At 46.4% G+C, this 23,334-nt stretch overlaps 2 protein-coding genes across 6 annotated transcripts; one reads left to right on the forward strand and one right to left on the reverse strand.

Annotated features, from left to right (window-relative positions):
* The first annotated feature begins 156 nt into the window (after window positions 1–156).
* Window positions 157–15,820, forward strand: LOC311109889 (glycerol kinase-like). Of its 5 annotated transcripts, none has more exons than XM_084152904.1 (20): window positions 158–391; window positions 1,669–1,742; window positions 1,855–1,961; window positions 2,057–2,134; window positions 2,227–2,306; window positions 2,881–3,018; window positions 3,516–3,625; window positions 3,743–3,809; window positions 4,055–4,072; window positions 6,262–6,297; window positions 6,417–6,484; window positions 8,885–8,927; window positions 9,094–9,174; window positions 9,323–9,401; window positions 10,126–10,222; window positions 10,356–10,561; window positions 10,781–10,924; window positions 12,329–12,415; window positions 12,855–12,941; window positions 14,005–15,820. In XM_084152904.1, the coding sequence occupies exons 1-20, from the start codon at window positions 299–301 to the stop codon at window positions 14,013–14,015; spliced, it is 1,704 nt and encodes a 567-aa protein (XP_084009030.1). In that variant the 5' UTR covers window positions 158–298; the 3' UTR covers window positions 14,016–15,820. The 5 variants fall into 5 exon arrangements, with proteins under 5 accessions (XP_084009032.1, XP_084009030.1, XP_084009028.1 ...); XM_084152902.1 differs by lacking the exon at window positions 14,005–15,820 and adding an exon at window positions 11,808–11,822 and having other exon boundaries at window positions 12,855–13,047; XM_084152906.1 differs by lacking the exon at window positions 12,855–12,941 and having other exon boundaries at window positions 157–391.
* A 13-nt stretch (window positions 15,821–15,833) lies between these two features.
* Window positions 15,834–23,214, reverse strand: LOC311109887 (periodic tryptophan protein 2 homolog). The gene is made up of 18 exons (XM_084152900.1): window positions 23,078–23,214; window positions 22,873–22,985; window positions 22,530–22,724; window positions 22,282–22,425; window positions 21,934–22,069; window positions 21,322–21,542; window positions 21,023–21,166; window positions 20,748–20,818; window positions 20,489–20,625; window positions 20,028–20,176; window positions 19,457–19,755; window positions 19,029–19,209; window positions 18,740–18,887; window positions 18,392–18,566; window positions 17,503–17,721; window positions 17,113–17,263; window positions 16,853–16,927; window positions 15,834–16,710 (listed from the first exon to the last, which is right to left on the reverse strand). Exons 1-18 carry the CDS (start codon window positions 23,093–23,095, stop codon window positions 16,548–16,550), a joined length of 2,739 nt encoding a protein of 912 aa, XP_084009026.1. The 5' UTR covers window positions 23,096–23,214; the 3' UTR covers window positions 15,834–16,547.
* Window positions 23,215–23,334: the final 120 nt, after the last annotated feature.

Consider the following 23,334-nt stretch of genomic DNA (forward strand, 5'->3'; position numbering starts at 1 on the left):
CCCCATCTCTGCCCGGGTTGGTCCGTGCTATCTGGGATCCTTGGGACGTCCCTACCCGGTAAGGTAAATGTTATGATTAGGGTTAAGGGTAGGGACGACCCAAGGATCCCCGATAGAAATGGTTGGTTGGTGCTGCTACGTCATCAGAGGCGGTCTCACGCATGTGTGTCTGTGAGCTTGAGCGGTCGAAGTGTCAGCAGCGCCCGTGCCGAAGAACCGTAGCTAGCTACAGGCAGCGGCAAAAGAAAACCAGCTACAGTCCAGTGCTAGTCCCGACCACCGCAAGGACACAGGGCACATGAACAGTAGAATGGCTGCGTCTTCGAACAGGGTAATGCTGGGGCCTCTCGTTGCTGCCATCGACCAGGGAACGAGCTCGACGCGGTTCCTGGTGAGTTACAACCCGCGCAGTCGCATTGAATGGTTCTTCTCGCTTAACGGTGAATGTCCTTTAAATAACCTAGTTAGACACCCGGTTGATTCCGTTATAACTCTCCGATCTCCTTTTATAATGTCGCCTATATAGTCGTACACATTCTATTCTAGTCCTATCGACGGAATGTTTGTGCTTTCTGGATATTTATTGTTTAGTAATCGTTCATTCATGCACGGACACGCAGGCCTGTAGTGGGACTAGTTAAGTGATAGTTCACTCAGTTTTCCTAGCTAATTGATAAATTCTATAAGGGTGGTGTCCAATCTCGGTTGTTGCAGCCACTAGGCCTAAATCCGCAACTGGCTGGTGTGGTTGCAGGCTTTTTCTCCAGCCGAAATACTTGATTAAACACTAAGAATAGTTGAATCTGATGTCAATGTTTTGGCTGGAGCGAAAGCCTGCAACCACACACACCAGCCCTTTGTGGATAGGACCACCCTGTTCTAATGTGTAGCCTATAGAAGTGCTGAGTCTGTCATTCATTCATTGTGCAGACCAGCACATCCTCCAGTACCAGAGGTTTGTGTAACAGTAGGCTTGGAGGGACTCTCTCCCTCACTCTGTCCCAGTCTTCCTCCCCTGCTGCTATTCCCCTATGGCATCTTCTCACCCCACATTGAAACCAGCTGTTGTCCTACGGAAGCCGGTTTGGACCAGAGTGGACACGTTTTGACAGGTCACCCCTAAAATCTCAAAATGTTACACTAGCACTCTGAAGGGAAGGCAGGAAAGGAGGTGTGTGTGTATCATAGGGAGGAGCCACCCGTGAAAGCTAATGACTAACAAGGACACTTTGATTTGTTAATGAGCTATCAGTGTTATTGTTGTCATATTTCCTGGAGAGGTATCTGCTGTTGAGGATACTACTGTGATGGGCAATGGAGCTGTCTGCCTGTCTGTCTCTCTCGTCTCCCTTAGTGCTGTCCCCTCTTCTCTACTCTCCCACAACTGATACATGATAACTCTGTGTGCTGTCTCTCCTGTCTTTGTCCGTCTCTCCTGTCTTTGTCCGTCTCTCCCGTCTTTGTCCGTCTCTCCCGTCTTTGTCCGTCTCTCCCGTCTTTGTCCGTCTCTCCCGTCTTTGTCCGTCTCTCCCGTCTTTGTCCGTCTCTCCCGTCTTTGTCCGTCTCTCCTGTTTTCAGCTGAGTTCTTTTTCAGTTTCACTCTGCGGTCTAGGTAGCAGAGATACTTTTGTCCAGATGTTCACTCCTGTTCTCTCGTCTCATCCCCAGGTGTTCAATGCTAAAACAGCCGAGCTCCTCAGTCACCACCAGGTTGAGATCAACCAGAGTTTCCCCAAGGAAGGGTCAGTACATGCAGCTGTGTTGCCTCTACAAATCCCCTATTAGTTCCATTCAAACTGGATGACCTGTAACCTCTGACATCTATTAACCTCTGACCTTTAACCCTCTTATCAGGTGGGTGGAGGAGGATCCCAAAGAGATCCTGCAGTCTGTGTACGAGTGTATGGAGAGAACCTGTGAGAAACTCACCCAGCTCAACATCGACATCTCCAACATCAAAGGTAAGACACACACAACACACCCACACACACAAATGCTTCCTCATAAAACATACTACAGACTGTCACTTTCACTCATCAAACTTGAACCTTTCTAGCCATTGGAGTGACCAATCAGAGAGAGACCACGCTGGTTTGGGACAAAGAGACAGGCGAGCCCCTCTACAATGCTATCGGTGAGTGTTCACATCTCCTTCCTCATGACCTAAAGCTGTTATCTAAGGCCTGGAAGGATTTTAAAGACACAGGTTGTGTTGGTTGTGTGCAGTGTGGCTGGACCTGCGGACCCAGTCGACCGTGGAGCGACTGATCAACAAGACACCTGGGAGAAACAAGAACCATTTGAAGGTGAGATGCCGGGGAACACAGACTGCAGATAACCATGTTTTCATCAGGCCCAGCTTACCCGGAGATAACCATGTTTTCATCAGGCCCAGCTTACCCGGAGATAACCATGTTTTCATCAGGCCCAGCTTACCCGGAGATAACCATGTTTTCATCAGGCCCAGCTTACCCGGAGATAACCATGTTTTCATCAGGCCCAGCATACCCGGAGATAACCATGTTTTCATCAGGCCCAGCATACCCGGAGATAACCATGTTTTCATCAGGCCCAGCTTACCCGGAGATAACCATGTTTTCATCAGGCCCAGCTTACCCGGAGATAACCATGTTTTCATCAGGCCCAGCTTACCCGGAGATAACCATGTTTTCATCAGGCCCAGCATACCCGGAGATAACCATGTTTTCATCAGGCCCAGCTTACCCGGAGATTACCATGTTTTCATCAGGCCCAGCTTACCCGGACGTTAAAGACAAATGTGTCAAAGAAACAATCAAACTATCTGAAGTAAAACAAAAAAACAAAAAAAGTTCCACCTCTCTGAAGTATATGTCCTAATTGTCCCCCCTCTCTGCTCAGCACAAGACGGGTCTCCCCATCAGTACGTACTTCAGTGCTGTGAAGCTTCGCTGGATGATGGATAATGTGGACGAGGTCGCTGAGGCAGTCCGGACACACAGAGCCATGTTTGGCACCGTCGACTCCTGGCTTATCTGGGTAAGACGCAGACACCTCTTTAGATATGGTTTATGATGACTGTGTGTGCGTGTTAAGGATAGGAAAGGCCCACAATGGCCGTCTGTATACTCCAAGCCAAGTTGTCCTCTGTTGTGTTTCTGAGGAAATCTTACGTGTCCAGTATTTTCTCTGTTTGCCCCCCACAATGTCTGAGAGGTGTCTGTGTTTGTTTCCCACAGTGTCTGACAGGTTTCTGTGTTTGCCCCCCACAGTGTCTGAGAGGTGTCTGTGTTTGCCCCCCACAATGTCTGAGAGGTGTCTGTGTTTGCCCCCCACAATGTCTGAGAGGTGTCTGTGTTTGTCTCCCACAGTGTCTGACAGGTGTCTGTGTTTGCCCCCCACAGTGTCTGACAGGTTTCTGTGTTTGCCCCCCACAGTGTCTGACAGGTTTCTGTGTTTGCCCCCCACAGTGTCTGACAGGTTTCTGTGTTTACCCCCCACAGTGTCTGACAGGTTTCTGTGTTTACCCCCCACAGTGTCTGACAGGGGGGAAGAGTGGGGGAGTCCACTGCACAGACGTGACCAACGCCAGCAGGACCATGCTCTTCAACATCCACACCCTGGAATGGGACCCAGAGCTCTGCAAGTAGGTGGACATCTAATATGTACTGTGTACACCCTCATGCATACTGGACATATCCATTCAGTGAGACAAACCATATCCTCTGTTTACACTTGTTCCTGTTTTGACACGTTCTTTCAGATATTTTGATATTCCAATGGAGATTCTCCCAAAAGTGAGGAGTTCCTCAGAAATCTACGGCTTAATGGTAAGTCCCCATTGTCTCTGTCTGAATGTCTGTGGGTTGGGAGGAAGGTGAATTATGAAGTGTTGCACTGTCTATTAAACATGCTTATAATTACTATGGAACTGAATCTGTGCTTAGTTGTGCTTTTATCAGTCATAACCATTTATTCATCATATTCGGAGAGCATTTAGTCTGTTTTTCCTAGTCTGTACTTGTTTGAGGTGTTGTCACAAGCATTATTTTGTGTGCCCCCCTGTTGTCTATAGAAAATATGTTCTAGCCTGGTGAGTATTGGGGTCTTCATCGACGTCCTCATCACTGTTATCGCTATGTCAGATCATGATCCCCAGTCATCTTGCTTCTCTGTGTCAAAGTGACTGAACCATCCAAAGGTGCATTTCCAAGCCATTGATTGAGATAAGACAATGGTTAGATGTGTTGAGCAAGACTTTTAAAGGCTTTGAGACTGATATATCTATTTTCAGGGAGTTAGGCCTCACCCTAAAATTGACCTATATTGATTTTTTCCCCCCTTTATTGTATAGGATATTAAACATTTAAAAAGATGAAACAGATTTTCATGGTACACATATATATATATATATATACACAAAAGTATGTGGACACCCCTTCAAATTAGTGTATCCGGCTATCTCCATAGCCAAACATTAGCAGTAGAATGGCCGTACTGAAGAGATAAGTGACTTTCAACATGGCACCGTCATAGGATGGCACCTTTCCAACAAGTCAGTTCATCTAATTTCTGCCCTGCTAGAGCTGCCCCGGTCAACTGTAAGTGTTGTTATTGCTAAGAGGAACCGTCTAGGAGCAACAACGGCTCAGCCGCGAAGTGGTAGACCACACAAGCTCACAGAATGGGACTGCAGAGTGCTGAAGCACGTAGCGCGTAAAAATTGTCTGTCCTCGGTTGCAACACTCACTACCGAGTTCCAAACTGCCTCTGGAAGCAACGTCAGCACAATAACTGTTTGTCGGGAGCTTCATGAAATAGGTTTCCATGGCTGAGCAGCCGCACACAAGTCTAAGATCACCATGCGCAATGCCAAGCGTTGGCTGGAGTAGTTTAAAGCTCGCCCCCATTGGACTCTGGAGCAGTGGAAACGCGTTCTCTGGAGTGATGAATCACGCTTCACCATCTAGCAGTCCGATGGACGAATCTGGGTTTGGCGGATGCCAGGAGAACGCTACCTGCCCCAATGCATAGTACCAACTGTAAAGTTTGGTGGAGGAGGAATAATGGTCTAGGGCTGTTTTTCATGGTTCAGGCTAGGCTCCTTAGTTCCAGTGAAGGGAAATCTTAACACTACAGCATACAATGACATTCTAGACGATTCTGTGTTTCCAACTTTGTGGCAACAGTTTGGGGAAGGCCCTTTCCTGTTTCAGCATGACAATGCCCCCATGCACAAAGCGAGATCCATACAGAAATGGTTTGTCGAGATCGGTGTGGAAGAACTTGACTGGCCTGCACAGAGCCCTGACCTCAACCCAATCGAACACCTTTGGGATGTGCCTGACCTCGCTAATGCTCTTGTGGCTGAATGGAAGCAAATCCCCATAGCAATATTCCAACATCTAGTGGAAAGCCTTCCCAGAAGAGTGGAGGCTGTTATAGCAGCAAAGGGGGGGACCTACTCCATATCAATGCCCTTGATCTTGGAATGAGATACTCGATGAGCAGGTGTCCACATACTTCTGGTCATGTAGTGTATTTGTAAAACATATCTTGAGTAGTCAGGTCAGACTGAAACAGATACAGACATTCACAAAACCCTCCTGGATAAGCTTGGAATTGTACAGGATGGGCGTGTGCTTCCTTCTCTGCTCCTGTCGTGGCATGCGCGCCGCTCCGCTACTGTGGATGATGCCGGCATACGCCCTACACCTTATTGCAATGCCACACACCTTGCCCAGGTGTTCAGTGGGCTGCTGTCTACTTCCTGTCTGGCTACTCCTCTTCCTGTTGACGTGTTTCTACAAGCTGTTCCGTAAATCTCTTCACTCTTCTACTCAGTTCCATTTCGGTCGGCTCAGTTCCATTTCGATCCCTAGCCCCTTTTGGTGATTTGTGGGTTATATTGAGTTCAATGGGAGTGAAGATATTTTACTCGTGTGCCTTAAACCATTTGATTGTCTCCAAGACAACTGCATTCCTCTGTCTCCTTCATGCTCTTTGATTGGCTGTATTGAGAATGTATGTTCTTTTTTTTAGACTGTGGTTTGAGAAAAGGTGCAATTTGCTGTTGGCTATAGCACCATACTGTATAGTAAAACACTTCTACAGTCTGTCTGTACACAAGCAACACTTCTACGACAGCTTGAAACATCAAACTGGTATGGCGTTTTATACAGTGAAGGGTCTTGCTTTGCTGGGTCTTGTGGTTACGGAGTTGGCCAGAATTAAAGCTGTGAAGCTGTTTCATATTGCTAACATGTTTTGTTTCTTTGACAGAAATCGGGCTCTCTTAGTGGCATACCCATCTCAGGGGTAGGTTTTGAAACATCCTGTCTTACTCAACTCAAGGTCTCCTTATTACATTTCTGGATGTTATGAGGAGTGATTGGCACCTGTTCCCATCAATCTGAAGGGTCTTTGTTTGTTTACAGTGTCTTGGGGACCAATCGGCTGCTCTTGTTGGACAGATGTGCTTTAAGGAAGGGCAGGCCAAAAACACGTAAGACTTCTCTCCATAGGTTTGTCATAGCTGGTGATACAGTGCCTTGCAAAAGTATTCATCCCCCTTCGCATTTTTCCTATTTTGTTGCATTACAACCTATAATTTAAATGGATTTTTATTTGGATTTCATGTAATGGACATACACAAAATAGTCCAAATTGGTGAAGTGAAATGAAAAAAAAACTTGTTTAAAAAAATTCAAACAAATAATTAACGGAAAAGTGGTGCGTGCATATGTATTCACCCCCTTTGCTATGAAGCCCCTAAATAAGATCTGGTGCAACCAATTACCTTCAGAAGTCACATAATTAGTTGGATTGCACACAGGTGGACTTTATTTAAGTTTCTAATGACCATCGAGAGCATCCTGACTGGTTGCATCACCGCCTGGTATGGCAACTGCTTGGCCTCCGACCGCAAGGCACTACAGAGGGTAGTGCGTACGGCCCAGTACATCACTGGGGCAAAGCTTCCTGCCATCCAGGACCTCTATACCAGGCGGTGTCAGAGGAAGGCCCTCAAAATTGTCAAAGACTCCAGCCACCCTAGTCATACACTGTTCTCTCTGCTACCGCACGGCAAGCGGTACCGGAGTGCCAAGTCTAGGTCCAAAAGACTTCTCAACAGCTTCTACCCCCAAGCCATAAGACTCCTGAACAGCTAATCATGGCTACCCGGACTATTTGCACTGCCCCCCCACCCCATCCTTTTTACGCTGCTGCTACTCTGTTAAGTATTTATGCATAGTCACTTTAACTCTATCCACATGTACATATTACCTCAACTACCTCAACTAGCCGGTGCCCCCGCACATTGACTCTGCAACGGTACCCCCCTGTATATATAGCCTCCCTACTGTCACGTTATTTTTCTTCTGCTCTTTTTTTTTCTCAACACTTTTTTTGTTGTTGGTTTATTTTTACTTTTTTTGTTTAAAATAAATGCACTGTTGGTTAAGGGCTGTAAGTAAGCATTTCACTGTAATGTCTGCACCTGTTGTATTCGGCGCATGTGACCAATAAAATTTGATTTGATTTGATCTCAGTATATATACCCCTGTTCTGAAAGGCCCCAGAGTCTGCAACACCACTAAGCAAGGGTCATCACCAAGCAAGCGGCACCATGAAGACCAAGGAGCTCGCCAAACAGGTCAGGGAAAAAGTTGTGGAGAAGTACAGATCAGGGTTGGGTTATAAAAAAATTTATCCGAAACGTTGAACATCCCACGGAGCACCATTAAATCCATTATTAAAATGTAATAAGAATATGGCACCACAACAAACCTGCCAAGAGAGGGCCGCCCACCAAAACTCATGGACCAGGCAAGGAGGGCATTAATCAGAGGCAACAAAGAGACCAAAGATAACCCTGAAGGAGCTGCAAAGCTCCACAGCGGAGATTGGAGTATCTGTCCATAGGACCACTTTAAGCCGTACACCACAGAGCTGGGCTTTACGGAAGAGTGGCCAGAAAAAAGCCATTGCTTAAAGAAAAAAATAAGCAAATACGTTTGGTGTTCGCCAAAAGGCATGTGGGAGACTCCCCAAACATATGGAAGAAGGTACTCTGGTCAGATGAGACTAAAATTGAGCTTTTTGGCCATGAAGGAAAACGCTCAAACCCAACACCTCATCACCCCGAGAACACCATCCCCACAGTGAAGCATGGTGGTGGCAGCATCATGCTCTGGGGATGTTTTTCATCGGCAGGGACTGGGAAACTGGTCAGAATTGAAGGAATGATGGATGGCACTAAATATAGGGAAATTCTTGAGGGAAACCTGTTTCAGTCTTCCAGAGATTTGAGACTGGGACGGAGGTTCACCTTCCAGCAGGACAATGACCCTAAGCATATTGCTAAAGCAACACTCAAGTGGTTTAAGGGGAAACATTTAAATGTCTTGGAATGGCCTAGTCAAAGCCCAGACTTCAATCCAATTGAGAATCTGTGGTATGACTTAAAGATTGCTGTACACCATCGGAACCCATCCAACTTGAAGGAGCTGGAGCAGTTTTGACTTGAAGAATGGGCAAAAATCCCAGTGACTAGATGTGCCAAGCTTATAGAGACATACCCCAAGAGACTTGCAGCTGTAATTGCTGCAAAAGGTGGCTCTACAAAGTATTGACTTTGGGGGGTAAATAGTTATGCACGCTCAAGTTTTCTGTTTTTTTGTCTTATTTCTTGTTTGTTTCACAATAAAAAACATTTTGCATCTTCAAAGTGGTAGGCATGTTGTGTAAATCAAATGATACAAACCCCCCAAAAATCAATTTTAATTCCAGGTTGTAAGGCAACAAAATAGGAAAAATGCCAAGGGGGGGTGTGAATACTTTCACAAGCCACTGTACTGTAAGATAGTTTTGAGATATTCAAACATCAGTGACTATCTTTCAGATATGGAACTGGCTGCTTTCTACTCAGAAACACTGGAGCCAAGGTAATTTTGTTCCCTTATTATTTTATTTTTTTAAAGATGTGGAACATTCCTCTGTGACATCACCCGGCCTAGAAAGGCATTTCTTAACATTTGCCTGTCTCTTGAAATTTCAGTTTTAGCTTATCTGTTTAACTGCTTTAACTGTTATCTCTTCGATCTCTTGCAGCCTGTCATGTCGGACCATGGCCTACTAACCACGGTGGCGTACAAACTGGGTCGAGACAAACCTGCCTGCTACGCACTAGAGGTAGCCATGGATCATGGATTCAACTTGTACAGCACTGTTATGCAGTCATTTCTGACCTGCTTGGTCTGATCCTGTCAAGTTGTTGTCAGTTCTATTTTTCTTGATTGGTCCTTTATTCCCCTACTGATCTATGATTGGTCGTTTCCAGGGCTCGGTGGCCATAGCGGGGGCTGTGGTTCGCTGGCTGAAGGACAACCTGGGGATCATTCAGACTTCCACAGAGCTGGGTAAGGAGGAAGTCCTGTCCTTCACAACACTAGTAGAGGGGTGTGTTCCAGAACACCTGTCCTCCATACCTCTCTCTCTTTTCTTCTCCTTACCTCACTCTCTTCTCCTTACCTCTCTCTCTCTTCTCCATACCTCTCTCTCTTCTCCATACCTCTCTCTCTTCTCCTTACCTCTCTCTCTTCTCCATACCCCTCTCTCTCTTCTCCATACCCCTCTCTCTTCTCCATACCTCTCTCTCTTCTCCTTACCTCTCTCTCTTCTCCATACCCCTCTCTCTTCTCCATACCTCTCTCTTCTCCATACCTCTCTCTCTTCTCCATACCTCTCTCTCTTCTCCATACCTCTCTCTCTCTCTTCTCCATACCTCTCTCTCTCTTCTCCATACCTCTCTCTCTCTTCTCCATACCTCTCTCTCTCTCTTCTCCATACCTCTCTCTCTCTCTTCTACATACCTCTCTCTCTCTCTTCTACATACCTCTCTCTCTCTCTTCTACATACCTCTCTCTCTCTCTTCTACATACCTCTCTCTCTCTCTTCTACATACCTCTCTCTCTCTCTCTACATACCTCTCTCTCTCTCTACATACCGATCTCTCTCTCTCTCTACATACCGATCTCTCTCTCTTCTACATACCGATCTCTCTTCTCCATACCGCTCTCTCTCTTCTACACACCTCTCTCTCTCTCTCTTCTCTATTTATCTCCTTGGTTTCTCCATCCTCAGAGAAACTGGCGGCTTCAGTGGGCACGTCTTACGGTTGTTACTTTGTCCCGGCGTTCTCTGGTCTGTACGCCCCCTACTGGGAGCCCAGTGCACGAGGGTGAGTACTAGAACACCTTGAATTCAGCATAGTTTTACTTTAAATCAGCTCATTCTCTGTCTCTTACATTTGGTAAAGAAGGAACGGTAAGTCAAGAAGTGTAAAATAAAGTTTCTCTCTCTCTCATACACAGGATAATCTGTGGTCTGACTCAGTTCACTAACAAGAGTCACCTGGCCTTCGCTGCGTTGGAAGCTGTCTGTTTCCAGACTCGAGAGATCCTGGATGCGATGAACCAGGACAGTGGCATCCCTCTGACCCAGCTCCAGGTAGACGGGGGCATGACCTCCAACAGACTACTGATGCAGCTGCAAGCTGATATACTCTGCATCCCCGTTGGTAAGAGACTCTCTCTCTCTCTCTCTCTCTCTCTCTCTCTCTCTCTCTCTCTCTCTCTCTCTCTCTCTCTCTCTCTCTCTCTCTCTCTCTCTCTCTCTCTCTCTCTCTCTCTCTCTCTCTCTCTCTCTCTCTCTCTCTCTCTCTCTTCACACACTATGTTTATGATAATGTCCACGATGATGGTGATGAGGACAATGAGGAAGATTGTGTTGTTTGTAGTGAAGCCCTCCATGCCTGAGACCACTGCCCTGGGGGCGGCCATGGCTGCGGGGTCAGCAGAGGGGGTCAGTGTCTGGAGCCTGTGTCCTGAGGACCTCAGTGAGGTCACCTCTGAGAAGTTTGAGCCACAAATCAACCCTGAAGGTAAGGGTCATGTAAAGCACTGTTACCTTATTTCAATACTAGCAGTTCCTTTTTGTTTGAACACAGACATAGGTCAAAAGTATTTGTCTCTATCAACTCTGAAGGTAAGGGACATGTAAAGCACTGTTACCTTATCTCAATGCTAGCAGTTCCTTTTTGTTTGAACACAGACATACAGTACCAGTCAAACGTTTGGACACTGCACTTGAAGAAACTTTCAAAGTTCTTGACATTTTCTGTATTGACTGACCTTCATGTCTTAAAGTAATGATGGACTGTCGTTTCTCTTTGCTTATTTGAGCTGTTCTTGCCATAATATGGACTTGGTCTTTTACCAAATAGGGCTATCTTCTGTATACCACCCCTACCTTGTCACAACACAACTGATTGGCTGAAACGCATTAAGAAGGAAATACATTTCACAAATTAACTTTTAAGAAGGCACACCTGTTAATTGAAATGCATTCCAGGTGACTACCTCATGAAGCTGGTTGAGTGAATGCCAAGAGTGTGCAAAGCTGTCATCAAGGCAAAGGGTGGCTACTTTGAAGAATCTAAAATATAGTTTGATTTGTTTAACACTTTTTTGGTTACTACATGATTCCATATGTGCTATTTCATAGTTTTGTTGTCTTCACTATTATTCTACAATGTAGAACATAGTAAAAAGAAAGAAAACCCCTTGAATGAGTAGGTGTGTCCAAACGTTTGACAAGTACTGTAGGTCAAAAATATTTGTCTGTCTCTCTATCAACCCTTGAGGTAAGGGACATGTAAAGCACTGTTACCTGATCTCATTGCTAGCAGTTCATATTTGTTTGAACACAGACATAGGTAAATATATCTGTATGTCTGTCTCTCTGTCTCTCTATGAACCCTGGAGGTCAGGGAGCCTATGGTAAGGACAATATAATGAACCCAGCAAACAACTCTGCAAAATGTTTGCTGTTGTTTCCATGTAAATGAATGGGATGATGTATTTATTTCTGTCTTGCTTTCTCTCCCCTTGTATTCCTCTCTCCTTCTCTCTCTTTCTCTCTCCTTCTCTCCTTCTCTATCCCCCTGTATTTCTCTCTCCCTCTCTCCTTCTCTCTCCTTCTCTCCTTCTCTATCCCCCTGTATTTCTCTCTCCCTCTCTCCTTCTCTCTCCCTCTCTCCTTCTCTATCCCCCTGTATTTCTCTCTCCCTCTCTCCTTCTCTCTCCCTCTCTCCTTCTCTATCCCCCTGTATTTCTCTCTCCCTCTCTCCTTCTCTCTCCTTCTCTATCCCCCTGTATTTCTCTCTCCTTCTCTATCCCCCTGTATTTCTCTCTCCTTCTCTATCCCCCTGTATTTCTCTCTCCCTCTCTCCTTCTCTCTCCCTCTCTCCTTCTCTCTCCCTCTCTCTCTCTATTGTGCTCTGTAGAGAGTGAGTTTCGATATGCTCGCTGGAAGAAGGCCGTACAGAGAGCCATGAACTGGGAAACCACTGAACCCATCTCTAATGGAAATGGTAGGAACTGTTCTCCACTTTAATACTGACCGGTTTAATGTAGGCTGGTCCATAATAGCAAAGTGTATAATTAAAACAAGGGACAGTAAGACTGACTGAACAGTGACACCCCTAATAAATACAATGACAGACTGGGTGGCTGTTCCAATTCCTAAAAACACAGTCAACTTCTAAGCTGAAGGAAAAAGTCCAAGTCATTGTAATCTAGTGCCAATATTGTTGTTGAGCTGTAGCCTGGTCCCAGGCCTGTTTGTGCTGTCTTGCCAACTCTTGTGGTCATCGTCACCCCAATGACCATAGGAGTTGGCAAGACAGTACAAACAAACAGATCTTGGACCAGGCTAGTTAAGCTGGACCCAGAGGTGGTAATTCTGTGTCCCACTGTGTTTCTCTCTCCTCTGTCTTGCTTGAATTGGACCTGGGTTTGGACATCGTCCAGGTGAAACTAGTATCTTCAGTAGTGTCCCACTGGGCTTTTACATTCTGGGTAGCATGTTAATGTTAATTGGAGCAAAATACATCGCAGGTCAGTGTCCGCTTTAGTGTGGATGTGCTGAGAGGAAGTGTGTTTGTGAGAGATGTACTTTGTATGAGCAAGGATGAATGAATCTATGTGAACATCATGATAGGGGTGTGTGTGTGTGTGTGTGTGTGTGTGTGTGTGAGAGAGAGAGAATTGCTAGTGTCAGTATTGTGTTTTTGAGTTGAGTTTTAAGGATAGGCTAGTACCTACTACCTACCATGTATCATACAGACTAGCTTTTAGTTGATCTGGGGGATAAAGTGGCCTGTTTGAAGTGTTTCTGTGTGTGGTTGATCTGGGGGATAAAGTGGTATGTTTGAAGTGTGTGTGGTTGATCTGGGGGATAAAGTGGCTTGTTTGAAGTGTTTCTGTGTGTGATTGATCTGGGGGATAAAGTGGCTTGTTTGAAGTGTTTCTGTGTGTGGTTGATCTGGGGGATAAAGTGGCTTGTTTGAAGTGTTTCTGTGTGTGGTTGATCTGGGGGATAAAGTGGCTTGTTTGAAGTGTTTCTGTGTGTGGTTGATCTGGGGGATAAAGTGGTATGTTTGAAGTGTGTGTGGTTGATCTGGGGGATAAAGTGGCTTGTTTGAAGTGTTTCTGTGTGTGATTGATCTGGGGGATAAAGTGGCCTGTTTGAAGTGTTTCTGTGTGTGATTGATCTGGGGGATAAAGTGGCCTGTTTGAAGTGTTTGTGTGTGTGGTTGATCTGGGGGATAAAGTGGCCTGTTTGAAGTGTCTGTGTGTGTGGTTGATCTGTATCCTGTGCTCTGTCTAACTCTTGTCCTAACACCGTTAGACAGACTAGCTAGCTCTCCCAACCTGCTCCTACTGCAACAATCACATGCATTGCCTGATAGTCTTTCCTGCAGTAACACCATAGCACCTGCTAGCTCTTCCTTCCAAGACTTGGCGAAACTACCAGGTTGCTTTCTTGCATCAATTGCATGACATTACCCTCATACCCTGTAGTTTCAAACTTTGGCATTCATAGCAAAACAGCCCCTCGTGTGGCTTGGTGGTATAACACTCTTTCTCTGTTTTATGTTTTTACCCTCCCCACAACCAGGCCACAAGTAGACTGTGGCCCATGATGCATTGCGGTGGATGAGAAGAAGGGGCGGGTCCAGGAAAGGACACATCCTGCTATTCTCCAGTTTTACCGGACCACCGCCTCCCCGTTCCTTTGGTTGAATGGCCAAAACACAAACATTGTCAACGCTCCAATCCAACTGTTGACCTGGAGCCCAGGGGCTGATGGGAACTGTAGTGTGGAATGGACCCAGTATGAATAAATCTGGTGTTTAGGAATGATGTTGTTCTTCTCCAGATCCTAACTGCCACTGCTCTTCCTGTGTGACTGAGTGAATGGGGGGTGTACTGTCTGACTGTGGGTGGTGAATATGGGATGGATTGTGTATGCAATGTCTTTCCATGTCATTTTTGGTTCCTTCTTTTTGTCAACGATCAGTTTATCTAAGGACAATCACTAATATAGTGCTATTCACGGAACACCAAATTATTCCTAATCTAATCCAAAAACAATCTGTCAATTCTAACATTGGCCTGCCCTCCTGTCAATCTCACACCTCCCTCACTTCACTGTTGTGCTTGAACGAGTTCTTTCAACGTTATCTTGGAAATGTAGCCTAATGTTGCTAAGGGCCCTCACAATCAACTGCAATGCGGGATTTTGGAGCACTTTATAGATTTAGTTCTGGGTTTTCCTAGTATGTAAATGGCCTAAGAGATAAACCTTTTATAACCCTGTTTGGTTGAACACACTGCCTGCTGAGACTGTTCGGGTTGGAGAGCAGAACTTGAATCTTGTGGCCCCAAGAAATGGTAATGCCTTCTCTTGCATGGGTTATTGTAAAGGACTAGTCTTAAGTATCTCGCTGTACAAATTGTGTTGGTTACTTTTCTAAGTTGCCATGTATATAGACAGACTGATGGTTAAAGATGTAGTTGCCCCTATGCACTGATCTGGGGTTGGTAATGTTCCCCCCATGGAGGACTGGGGTAAGGTAAGCTGATCCTAGATCTGTGCTCTGGGGCAACTTAACTTCTGTCCCATATGGTACCCTATTCCCGATGTAGAGTATTACTTTTGACCAGGACCCATTTGGGAATCAGCCTGAGTAAGGGACCCATTATTTATCTATGATTTCATGTACTAAAAAGAAGTGACCGTCTCTATGGCAACGGTAGAAGTGACCGCCTCTATGGCAACGGTGGAATACTACTGTAAATTTGGCCAATGGATGCCTTTGAATGCGTTGTCCAGAATAAGTGTTTCAAACATGCAAACACATGAAGTGAAACTGATATGAAAGGTTTTGGGTTGGAAAACATCAGACATTAAGGTCTGGATTCAATCTGTATCGCGGAAGATCCGCGTTATAGCTCGATTAAAATTTAAAGGCAATGTTCGCGGAGACTGCATTCACGGGTTAGCTCAATCGCAAATTAACTTTACATTTTAACGCGGATCTTCCGCAATATGGATTGAATCCAGCAAGGCAGCACAATTCTTGCTTCTGACTACTGTGTCTCGAGTCTTTTAATATATTTGCAAGTACTTTACATTCTTACCCTTTTAATATGAAGTAAAATGGAGACCAGTATTGTTCAAGGGAACTTTCAAGCCACTCGAGGATCAATTGAGGTCTTTGGTTACTATTGTCATCAAGTATGATTATGTAGCTATACCCTATACTGTGGATATGTATATTTCTCATGTGTATATGTGTGAGATTAAAGACCAGTTGTCCAAAGGTCAGCCTGTACAGACCTGCATATCAGGGTTAGGAAAATGACATTCATTTTGAACTTCTAATACTGCTGATGATTTTGAATTAACATAAAAAGTGTTCTGGCATTTGAATAAAAAATAAATAAAATGCATTGTTCTTTATTTCAACCCACATTTTAGTATCAGAATTACAATGTTGAGTGACAATCTACAGGATGACAAATATAGAATTGATACTTGGAATCAAATTATATCACGATACTTAACCATAACTATTTCAAGCACAGGAGCTGGTGGCGTTCCAGGTAACTTAACACAAAACTATTAATCACCAGTCATTTTTCAAACCGTTTACTACAAAAAAATAAACACGTTTGCATTGACTTTGTTGTGAATAAGACACTCAAGGTAAGGTGTACTAAATAAACTGGCACAGAGCGCAAGTTAATCCTTTGATGTGGTCTGCTACAGTCCTTCACCACTATCCTCGCCTTTGGCCTGTTGGCGGCCATCTTGATTTCCCAGAAGGCACTGGGAGAAGCCCTGTGTGATGACATCAGTGTCTCTTGGGCTACATTCCAATATCCATCCTAGCATACTACAGTACTTAGAATGCATGCCCAATACATTGCTTCATTCTAAGTGGTATGCTAGTGTGGATATTGGAAGAGAACCTTGTTGAAGCTGCATCACCGTACTCTTGAGTGGCTTCCTCTCCTTGTCTCCATTCCTTTATCAGTGGTTAGATGAACAACTGCAGTGGGTCTCCTTCATACCACTCAACGGTTTTCCCGGCCCTATATTCAGGTCAGAGTGGACGTAGGGAAGTAGACCACTCAAGAGGATGTAGCTGCATCCTACATGAGCATGTCTGTCTCCTCCTCCAGAGAGGCCTCGCTCATCACCTCAGAGTCCTCGCTGACCCCCTCGTCACAGAGAGCGCCCCCCGCCGTCCTCTTCACACCCCTCTGCTTCGACAGGGCGAGCGCGTAGCGGATGGTGTACATGTTCCAGTCACAACTGCACAGGACACAGACAAACGAACACCACCACATTCCACCCTGTGTTACAGGTACACACAGAGGTCTGTAACAGTCTGTACCGAGACAGAGAAAAACAGTTTAAAAGAATAAGAGATGATGTGTAATATATTTGGACTTACAGTTTTGAGAGATCCTCGAAGTGCCTTTGAATGCTCTTCTGCAGAGACTGAATGGTGGGTAGAATAGCCCCAGATCTGTTCACCACAAAACAGTATTTAGCATTCTGCCCTCTGCTGTGGCTTCACAATACTTTGTGGGCACTTTCTCTAAATAACTCTACAAGATGTCATTTCTCCTCTCAGTAAATGTTGAACTGGTTTTGATAAGGAAGATAAGCCTGTTATTTCTATGCTATGGTTATTGGTGTGTTTGTACCCACCTGGTTTTGAGTTTCTGTCCATGCTGTGTGAGGAGAGACTGGGCCCAGCTCAGGTAGAACTGCAGGTGACCACACCGCTCCAGGGCTGATGCTATGAAGCCTAGCAGTTTCTCTACGTACACGTCAGGCAGGGAGCCGCACACCACCGCGACTAACACACACACACACACACACACACACGTGAAGTACACACAGACGCTGAGGACATACTGATCGCGTGTGACTACGACCATGATAATCTACTGGTCTTTGGTTACAAAAAACTAACTCTTACATCCGCCAAGACCCAACCTCTCATTTTTACAAACAAGTACAGATCGCAGCACTTTTGACCAGAAATGAAAGTCACATGACACCTTCACAGAACTAGAAATACCCATGAGCACTCACTCTGGTGGTGTGGCACGGCCTCCAGGACTTCCTGTGTGAGGGCGGTCTCGTTGAGGCGGAACGCCAGCACGATGGCAGCTGCCCACTCGGCCTGGCGCAGCTGGCGGCGGACGCTGACGGGGGTCACGTCCAGGTCAAGGTCGTAGGGGTCAAACACCAGCGCCCCGTCCAGAGAGTAGGTCAGCAGGCCCTCCGTGGAGGTAGCAGCCCAGCTACGACCTGGGAGGGGAAAGAGAGAAGAGAGAGAAGAGAGGAGGGAGGGGAAAGAGAGAAGAGAGGGAGGGAGGGGAAAGAGAGAAGAGAGGGAGGGAGGGGAAAGAGAGAAGAGAGGGAGGGAGGGGAAAGAGAGAAGAGAGGGAGGTAGGGGAAAGAGAGAAGAGAGGGAGGGAGGGGAAAGAGAGAAGAGAGGGAGGGAGGGGAAAGAGAGAAGAGAGGGAGGGAGGGGAAAGAGAGAAGAGAGGGAGGGAGGGGAAAGAGAAGGGAGGGGGGAGGGGAAAGAGAGAAGGGAGGGAGGGGAAAGAGAGAGGGGAAAGAGAGGAGGGAGGGGAAAGAGAGAAGGGAGGGAGGGAGGGAGGGGAAAGAGAGAAGGGAGGGAGGGGAAAGAGAGAAGGGAGGGAGGGAGGGAGGGAGGGGAAAGAGAGAAGGGAGGGAGGGGAAAGAGAGAAGGGAGGAAGGGAGGGGAAAGAGAGAAGGGAGGGGAAAGAGAGAAGGGAGGGAGGGGAAATATAGAAGAGAGGGAGGTGAAATAGAGAAGAGAGGGAGGGAAGGGGAAGAGAGAAGAGAAAAGCGTTAACATTTGACATGGCATAGCCGTGGAACAGAACGATGCACCAGGTGGACTCTTCAGAAGAACAAGCTCAGATAAGACACTTGTAATCCTGATACTAACCAGTAGGAGAGAAGCGGAGAGAGCTCACTCTGATTTCAGGCTTGAAATGGCGAGAGCTCATGTCTCCTTTCCTAACCCCGGGCAGACTGAGCTCTACCCCGTCACCATCGCCCACCCCCTCATCCACCAGCGCCAGACTCCCAAACTCCGTCATTTTCCTCCGGTCCAAGAACTCCTGAAGGAGCCAGAACACACACAAGATCAATCTCACGCAACACATCTGACTAGAAGAGTGCTAGCCACCATTCTACAAGCACAGTATTTATACTATGAAGGTCTGCTCATTCAGAAGTCCATATGGACTGATAGACCAATGCTTTGTAGGTGAACCTGGGGTCAGTTCTGTACCTCCATGGCATCAAGGGACAGGTTGCACGAGATCTCAAACTTCTTCATGAGGATCTGTTCTCTGATGTTGTAGATGCAGACAAACTTGGACTGGCCTCCAGCCAGGATGGACTCCCCGTCTGCAGAGTAGCACAGCGACGTGAAGGACCTGGAATACACAGTACGGGTGGCCACACTTAATGCCTGAAGGGAAACTTGTGAGGTAATTGCTAAGACGCTGATAGGGAAATTAACAGTTGGTCAAATAACCAGAACACTGGCAGAAACACACACACATTATTCCACTCACTTGCCCTTGGCGGACTGTTTGGCGGTGATCTTGTCGGTCTCCTTGCGTCCCATCTCCAGGTCGTGGCGTCCGCTGACCGAGCCCGTCTGATTGGCTGACTGGGGGTTCCAGAAGGAGATCTCTCCGTCCAGCGTGGCTACGGCCAGCTCCTGACCATCCGGTCGGTACGACACTGCCAGTCCTGGACAACCAATCGGAGAGAGACATTCATTCAGTGTTTCCCCTACTACCATTACTTCTGATGAATCCCCAATCGACTCTACACTCAGCCCCACTACTACTAAGTGTCTGTCTATAAACAACTAACAACTCTGGATTAAGATTAAAATGATGAAGAAATGCTAATTTAGCAGGAAACTATCCCATTAACATGACCGTCAGTCAGAGAGCTGTGGAAGGGACTGAGCGGAGACTGAGGCGGGGCTTACCGTCAGAGGTGAGACGGAGCGTCTCTTTGGTCTGCCAGCTGTCCATCATGTCCCAGAGGCGGACCGTTTTGTCCCATGATGCACTGGCCAGGATGGACTGCACCGGGCTGAAGCACAGACAGCTCACCGGGCCCTCGTGGCCCCCCAGGACCTCCAGCAGGCGTCCCGTCTGCATGGACCAGATGAAGACCTCGAAGGAGTCCTGGGCCCCAGCGCTCACCAGGTCCCCGCTCGGGTCCACCGCCAGAGACGAGAACTGGGCCGGCCGCGGAGACGTGAACGTCCGGAAGTTACGGTACCTGGAGAGATGCAGCAGTTACAGACAATCAACTATCAGTATGCTCCACTCATTTACCATAGAGTCTGTTTCTCTATGAAACATTTCAAGTGCATGCAAAGGGAAAACATGTTTCTGGGAAGGTTTCTACAATGTTGCATGCCTAGTTTGTTGCTGTCTTAACTGGACAGGTGAGTATTGTGCATGTCTGTCTTCAACAGGTTTGTGGTGTGTAGGTGTGTTGTGGTGTGTAGGTGTGTTGTGAAGCTACCTTCACCAGGTGTGTTCTCTTACCTGTGCAGGTCGAAGGCTCGGACCGTTCCATCCAGGGAGGCGCTGACGATGACAAAGCCTCTGGAGGTGAAGGTGACGTTAGTGACAGAGCTGGTGTGTTCTGTGAACGTGACGAAGCACAGGCCGCTGGTCGTGTTCCACACTTTCACCTGAAACACAGAACGCCGTCAGCATTCACATGCCTGTTTGAAAACACAGGAAAATCCTGCTGTTGTTACCTAATTATATAATAATTTTGGGGGTGCTTATATTTGTCGTGTTACACACTTGTACAAGTGTTTCTTGCATATCCCAACTCCCTGAGACACCTGCAGGTAATGGGGTCACGGCCAGGTTCACCATTTTCCTGACCTCGGTATTCCAAAAACGTTGTATCATTCAGCCAACACGTGGTTTGGCACTACAGAACAACTGAGACACAGCAGCTACCGGGCCATGGAGAAAAATGTATACGAACTCACTTTCCCATCATCCCCTCCTGTAGCGATGTACTGTCCGTCGGGGGAGTAAGCCAGGGCGGCCATGTTGTTGAAGTGTCCCTGCTGTTTGAACACGTAGGATTCACTCTGCCACTCCCACACCAGCAGCTGGCCCAGACCTGGACAACACACACAAGGCAACATGTCACATGGGTAATGATTATAGTTTGTTCCTTTGTTAAACATTGCAAGCTTGGATGTGGTATTTGGTTATGTTAATTGAGACACCATGAGACCATACCTGAGCAGCCAAAGCCTATCCAGTCACCAGAGCTGTTCATGGACACTGTGGCAATCCTCTGGTCTGAGATACTGAGAGAACACATGAAAACATACAGGCTCAGTTACTGCTACTAGCCAATAATACTAGTACAACAAAACCTAATTGTCCTAACAACTTATGATGAATGACACCCACCAGCAAGAACTGCAGGCTAGGGGTCTGAATGAAACTGGTCATTGAGTGGTTCAACAGTTGAGGAGTTAGTGTGTGTGTGTGTGTGTGTGAACCCTGACCTTAGGGAGTGGATGAGGTTGAACTCGGGCAGTTCGTGGAGATGGAAGATCCCCGAGGCGAACCCAGTCACCAGGATGTGTGTGGGCTTGTGGAACGCTGCAGCCGTCAGGTTGTTGAAGTCCCCCTCCTTGTTGAAGAAGTGTCTGGTGGAGACAAACACAACAGGCAGTGTCCAATCAGAAACCAACCTCACATTGGTAACACTCAGTTGGCCCCAAAACAAATCAATCTTTATTTGTAAATCTCTTGGTTAGAGTTGGTTAGACTCATACTTCAACATATATGTGAGATGACATACTTGCTCCTCTGTTTGTATCTGACGTTCTTGGTCCCCTCCTTCTCTTTGGGTCCTTCTCCTTTCCCTCTGATCACCTCTCCTCTGGGCTCTTCCTCCTCTCCTTCTCCTCCCTCCTCATCTCCTCTCTCCGCTGGTAGCTTTGTCTTCCTCAGAACCAGCCCGTCCAGCTCGGTATCACTCTCCCACACACACAGCGTCCCGTCCTGGCTCACTGTGTACAACTGGGACACACACATATTCAGCAGGTCAGTATGGAAACATGTACATACACCTAAAGGGATACTTCTGGGTTTTGGCATGCTAGCAGATACCCATAGACTTCCAGTCATTGTGCTAACGCTAGTTAGCATTGGCTCGCAAACCTACCTCTAACGTCCTTCATACTGGACACAGAGACATAAAAATGGTCTCCACTAGTTAATCTGACTCTGGGGAAGTAGATAAATGGCATCATTACCAAAATCCTTATGTATCCCTTTAACTCAAATACTATAAATGATGCACAACCACACACAGGTTCCAATCTGCAAACACACACAGGGCACATAGAGAAACCCAGAACATGTTGGACACAGAGAAGGGCTGAGGGGGAAACAGAGAGAGAACACTCACATCTAAACTGTCCTTCTCGAAGAAGCAGCCCACCATGATGTCCTTGTGTCCCCCCAGAGAGTAGTAGATGAGGTTGGACCAGCGCTCGGCTCCAAACACCCAGGTAGACATGTCTTTGCTGCCCACCACGAAGCACCTGCATGGGGGAAACAGAGTTAAGACAGGGGTTCTCTCTCTACTACTACTACTATATAATGAAGGGTCACAAGACAAAACTGTATACTGGGGATGCTAAACTCCAATGATAGGGCTCGGCAGTGTTTGCTGGTTTTTCATTGACAGGTGACATGAAACAGACCATAACGAACAACACATTGTATAAATGTTCTAGGTGGGCCAGTGACTCACTTGGAGTCGTCGGTCCAGTCGATGCAGGTGGTCTCATCGTAGGGTCCATAGTAGCTCTTGTCCAAGACAAAGGCATTGAACTCCCGGTTCCTCCCGGGAGCATGATACATCAGTGCTACATTCTCCTTGGTTACCACAAACTTCCTGAGCACCGGGAAAGAGTCACAACAACAGACATTAGGCTACATCAGTTGATGTAATGATATAGCAATGCAGTGTGTGTGTGTCATAATGTGTGAGGGACTGACCTGCCATCAGGAGAGAAGCGGATACTGGCCACAGGTTTGTGGAAGTGGAAGTGATGCAGAACAGCCCTGGTGATCAGGCTGACCAGCAACGCTGCTCCATCTTCATCCACCAGTATAGCCAGGTTCCCATCAGGGGAGAGGCCGACACAGGTGATGTTCTTGGCAGTGGACACTGGCAGTGTCTCTGACTTGTTGCTGTTAGAAAGAGAAAATGATCAGTTCTCCAAATGCAATAAGTTAAAAATGTATTTTAATCAACACAGTGTTGTAAAGGAATCTAGCTAGCTATTACATGTAGCTAGTGATCAGATACCAGGAATCCTGTAATCAGATGCCATCTTACTTTTTTAGATCAAAGACAGAGATGCGGTTTCCCACCGGACTTATCACAGAGTTGCCATCCTTGGAGAAACTCAGATTCCCATGACGATACACAGCTCCCAACAAATTGGAAAACTAGAGGCAGAAATTAGAAAGATTAGCTAACTAGCTAGCTAAAAAGCTAGCAAGCAGATAAACTCTACTAAGTGATATAAAGTATCACTTACCCTGTAAGCAAACTTCATGTTGGTAGTTGTTCCCTATATTTCTTATTATTTAAATGATCATAAACATTACAGAAAGAGTACATTCATCTCTTTCAAGCATGCTCCACATGTGTTGGTTGTGAAGGCATGTTGACAGTAGTCATTTGCGTGTAAGATAAGGGCAACTTCCGAGTTGAAAGTTGTTAGGGAAATCTACAGAGCCCTCTAGCGTCTAGGAGGATAAATGCACGTGAAAGTGAAAAGTGAAAAATATTATT

Source organism: Coregonus lavaretus (genome assembly GCF_964263955.1).
Source record: "Coregonus lavaretus genome assembly, chromosome: 35".
NCBI classification, from domain to species: domain Eukaryota; kingdom Metazoa; phylum Chordata; class Actinopteri; order Salmoniformes; family Salmonidae; genus Coregonus; species Coregonus lavaretus.

What these genes read in the sequence shown, in the direction of transcription:
- LOC311109889 (XM_084152902.1), top strand. Translation starts at nt 299, where the DNA reads ATGAACAGTAGAATGGCTGCGTCTTCGAACAGGGTAATGCTGGGGCCT. An exon ending in CGAGCTCGACGCGGTTCCTG is followed by an intron (nt 392 to 1,668) that starts GTGAGTTACAAC and finishes TCTCATCCCCAG; the next exon opens with GTGTTCAATGCTAAAACAGC. An exon ending in CGACATCTCCAACATCAAAG is followed by an intron (nt 1,962 to 2,056) that starts GTAAGACACACA and finishes GAACCTTTCTAG; the next exon opens with CCATTGGAGTGACCAATCAG.
- LOC311109887 (XM_084152900.1), bottom strand. An exon ending in CAGGAGGGGATGATGGGAAA is followed by an intron (nt 20,177 to 20,488) that starts GTGAGTTCGTAT and finishes TCTGTGTTTCAG; the next exon opens with GTGAAAGTGTGGAACACGAC. An exon ending in CGAGCCTTCGACCTGCACAG is followed by an intron (nt 19,756 to 20,027) that starts GTAAGAGAACAC and finishes GCATCTCTCCAG; the next exon opens with GTACCGTAACTTCCGGACGT.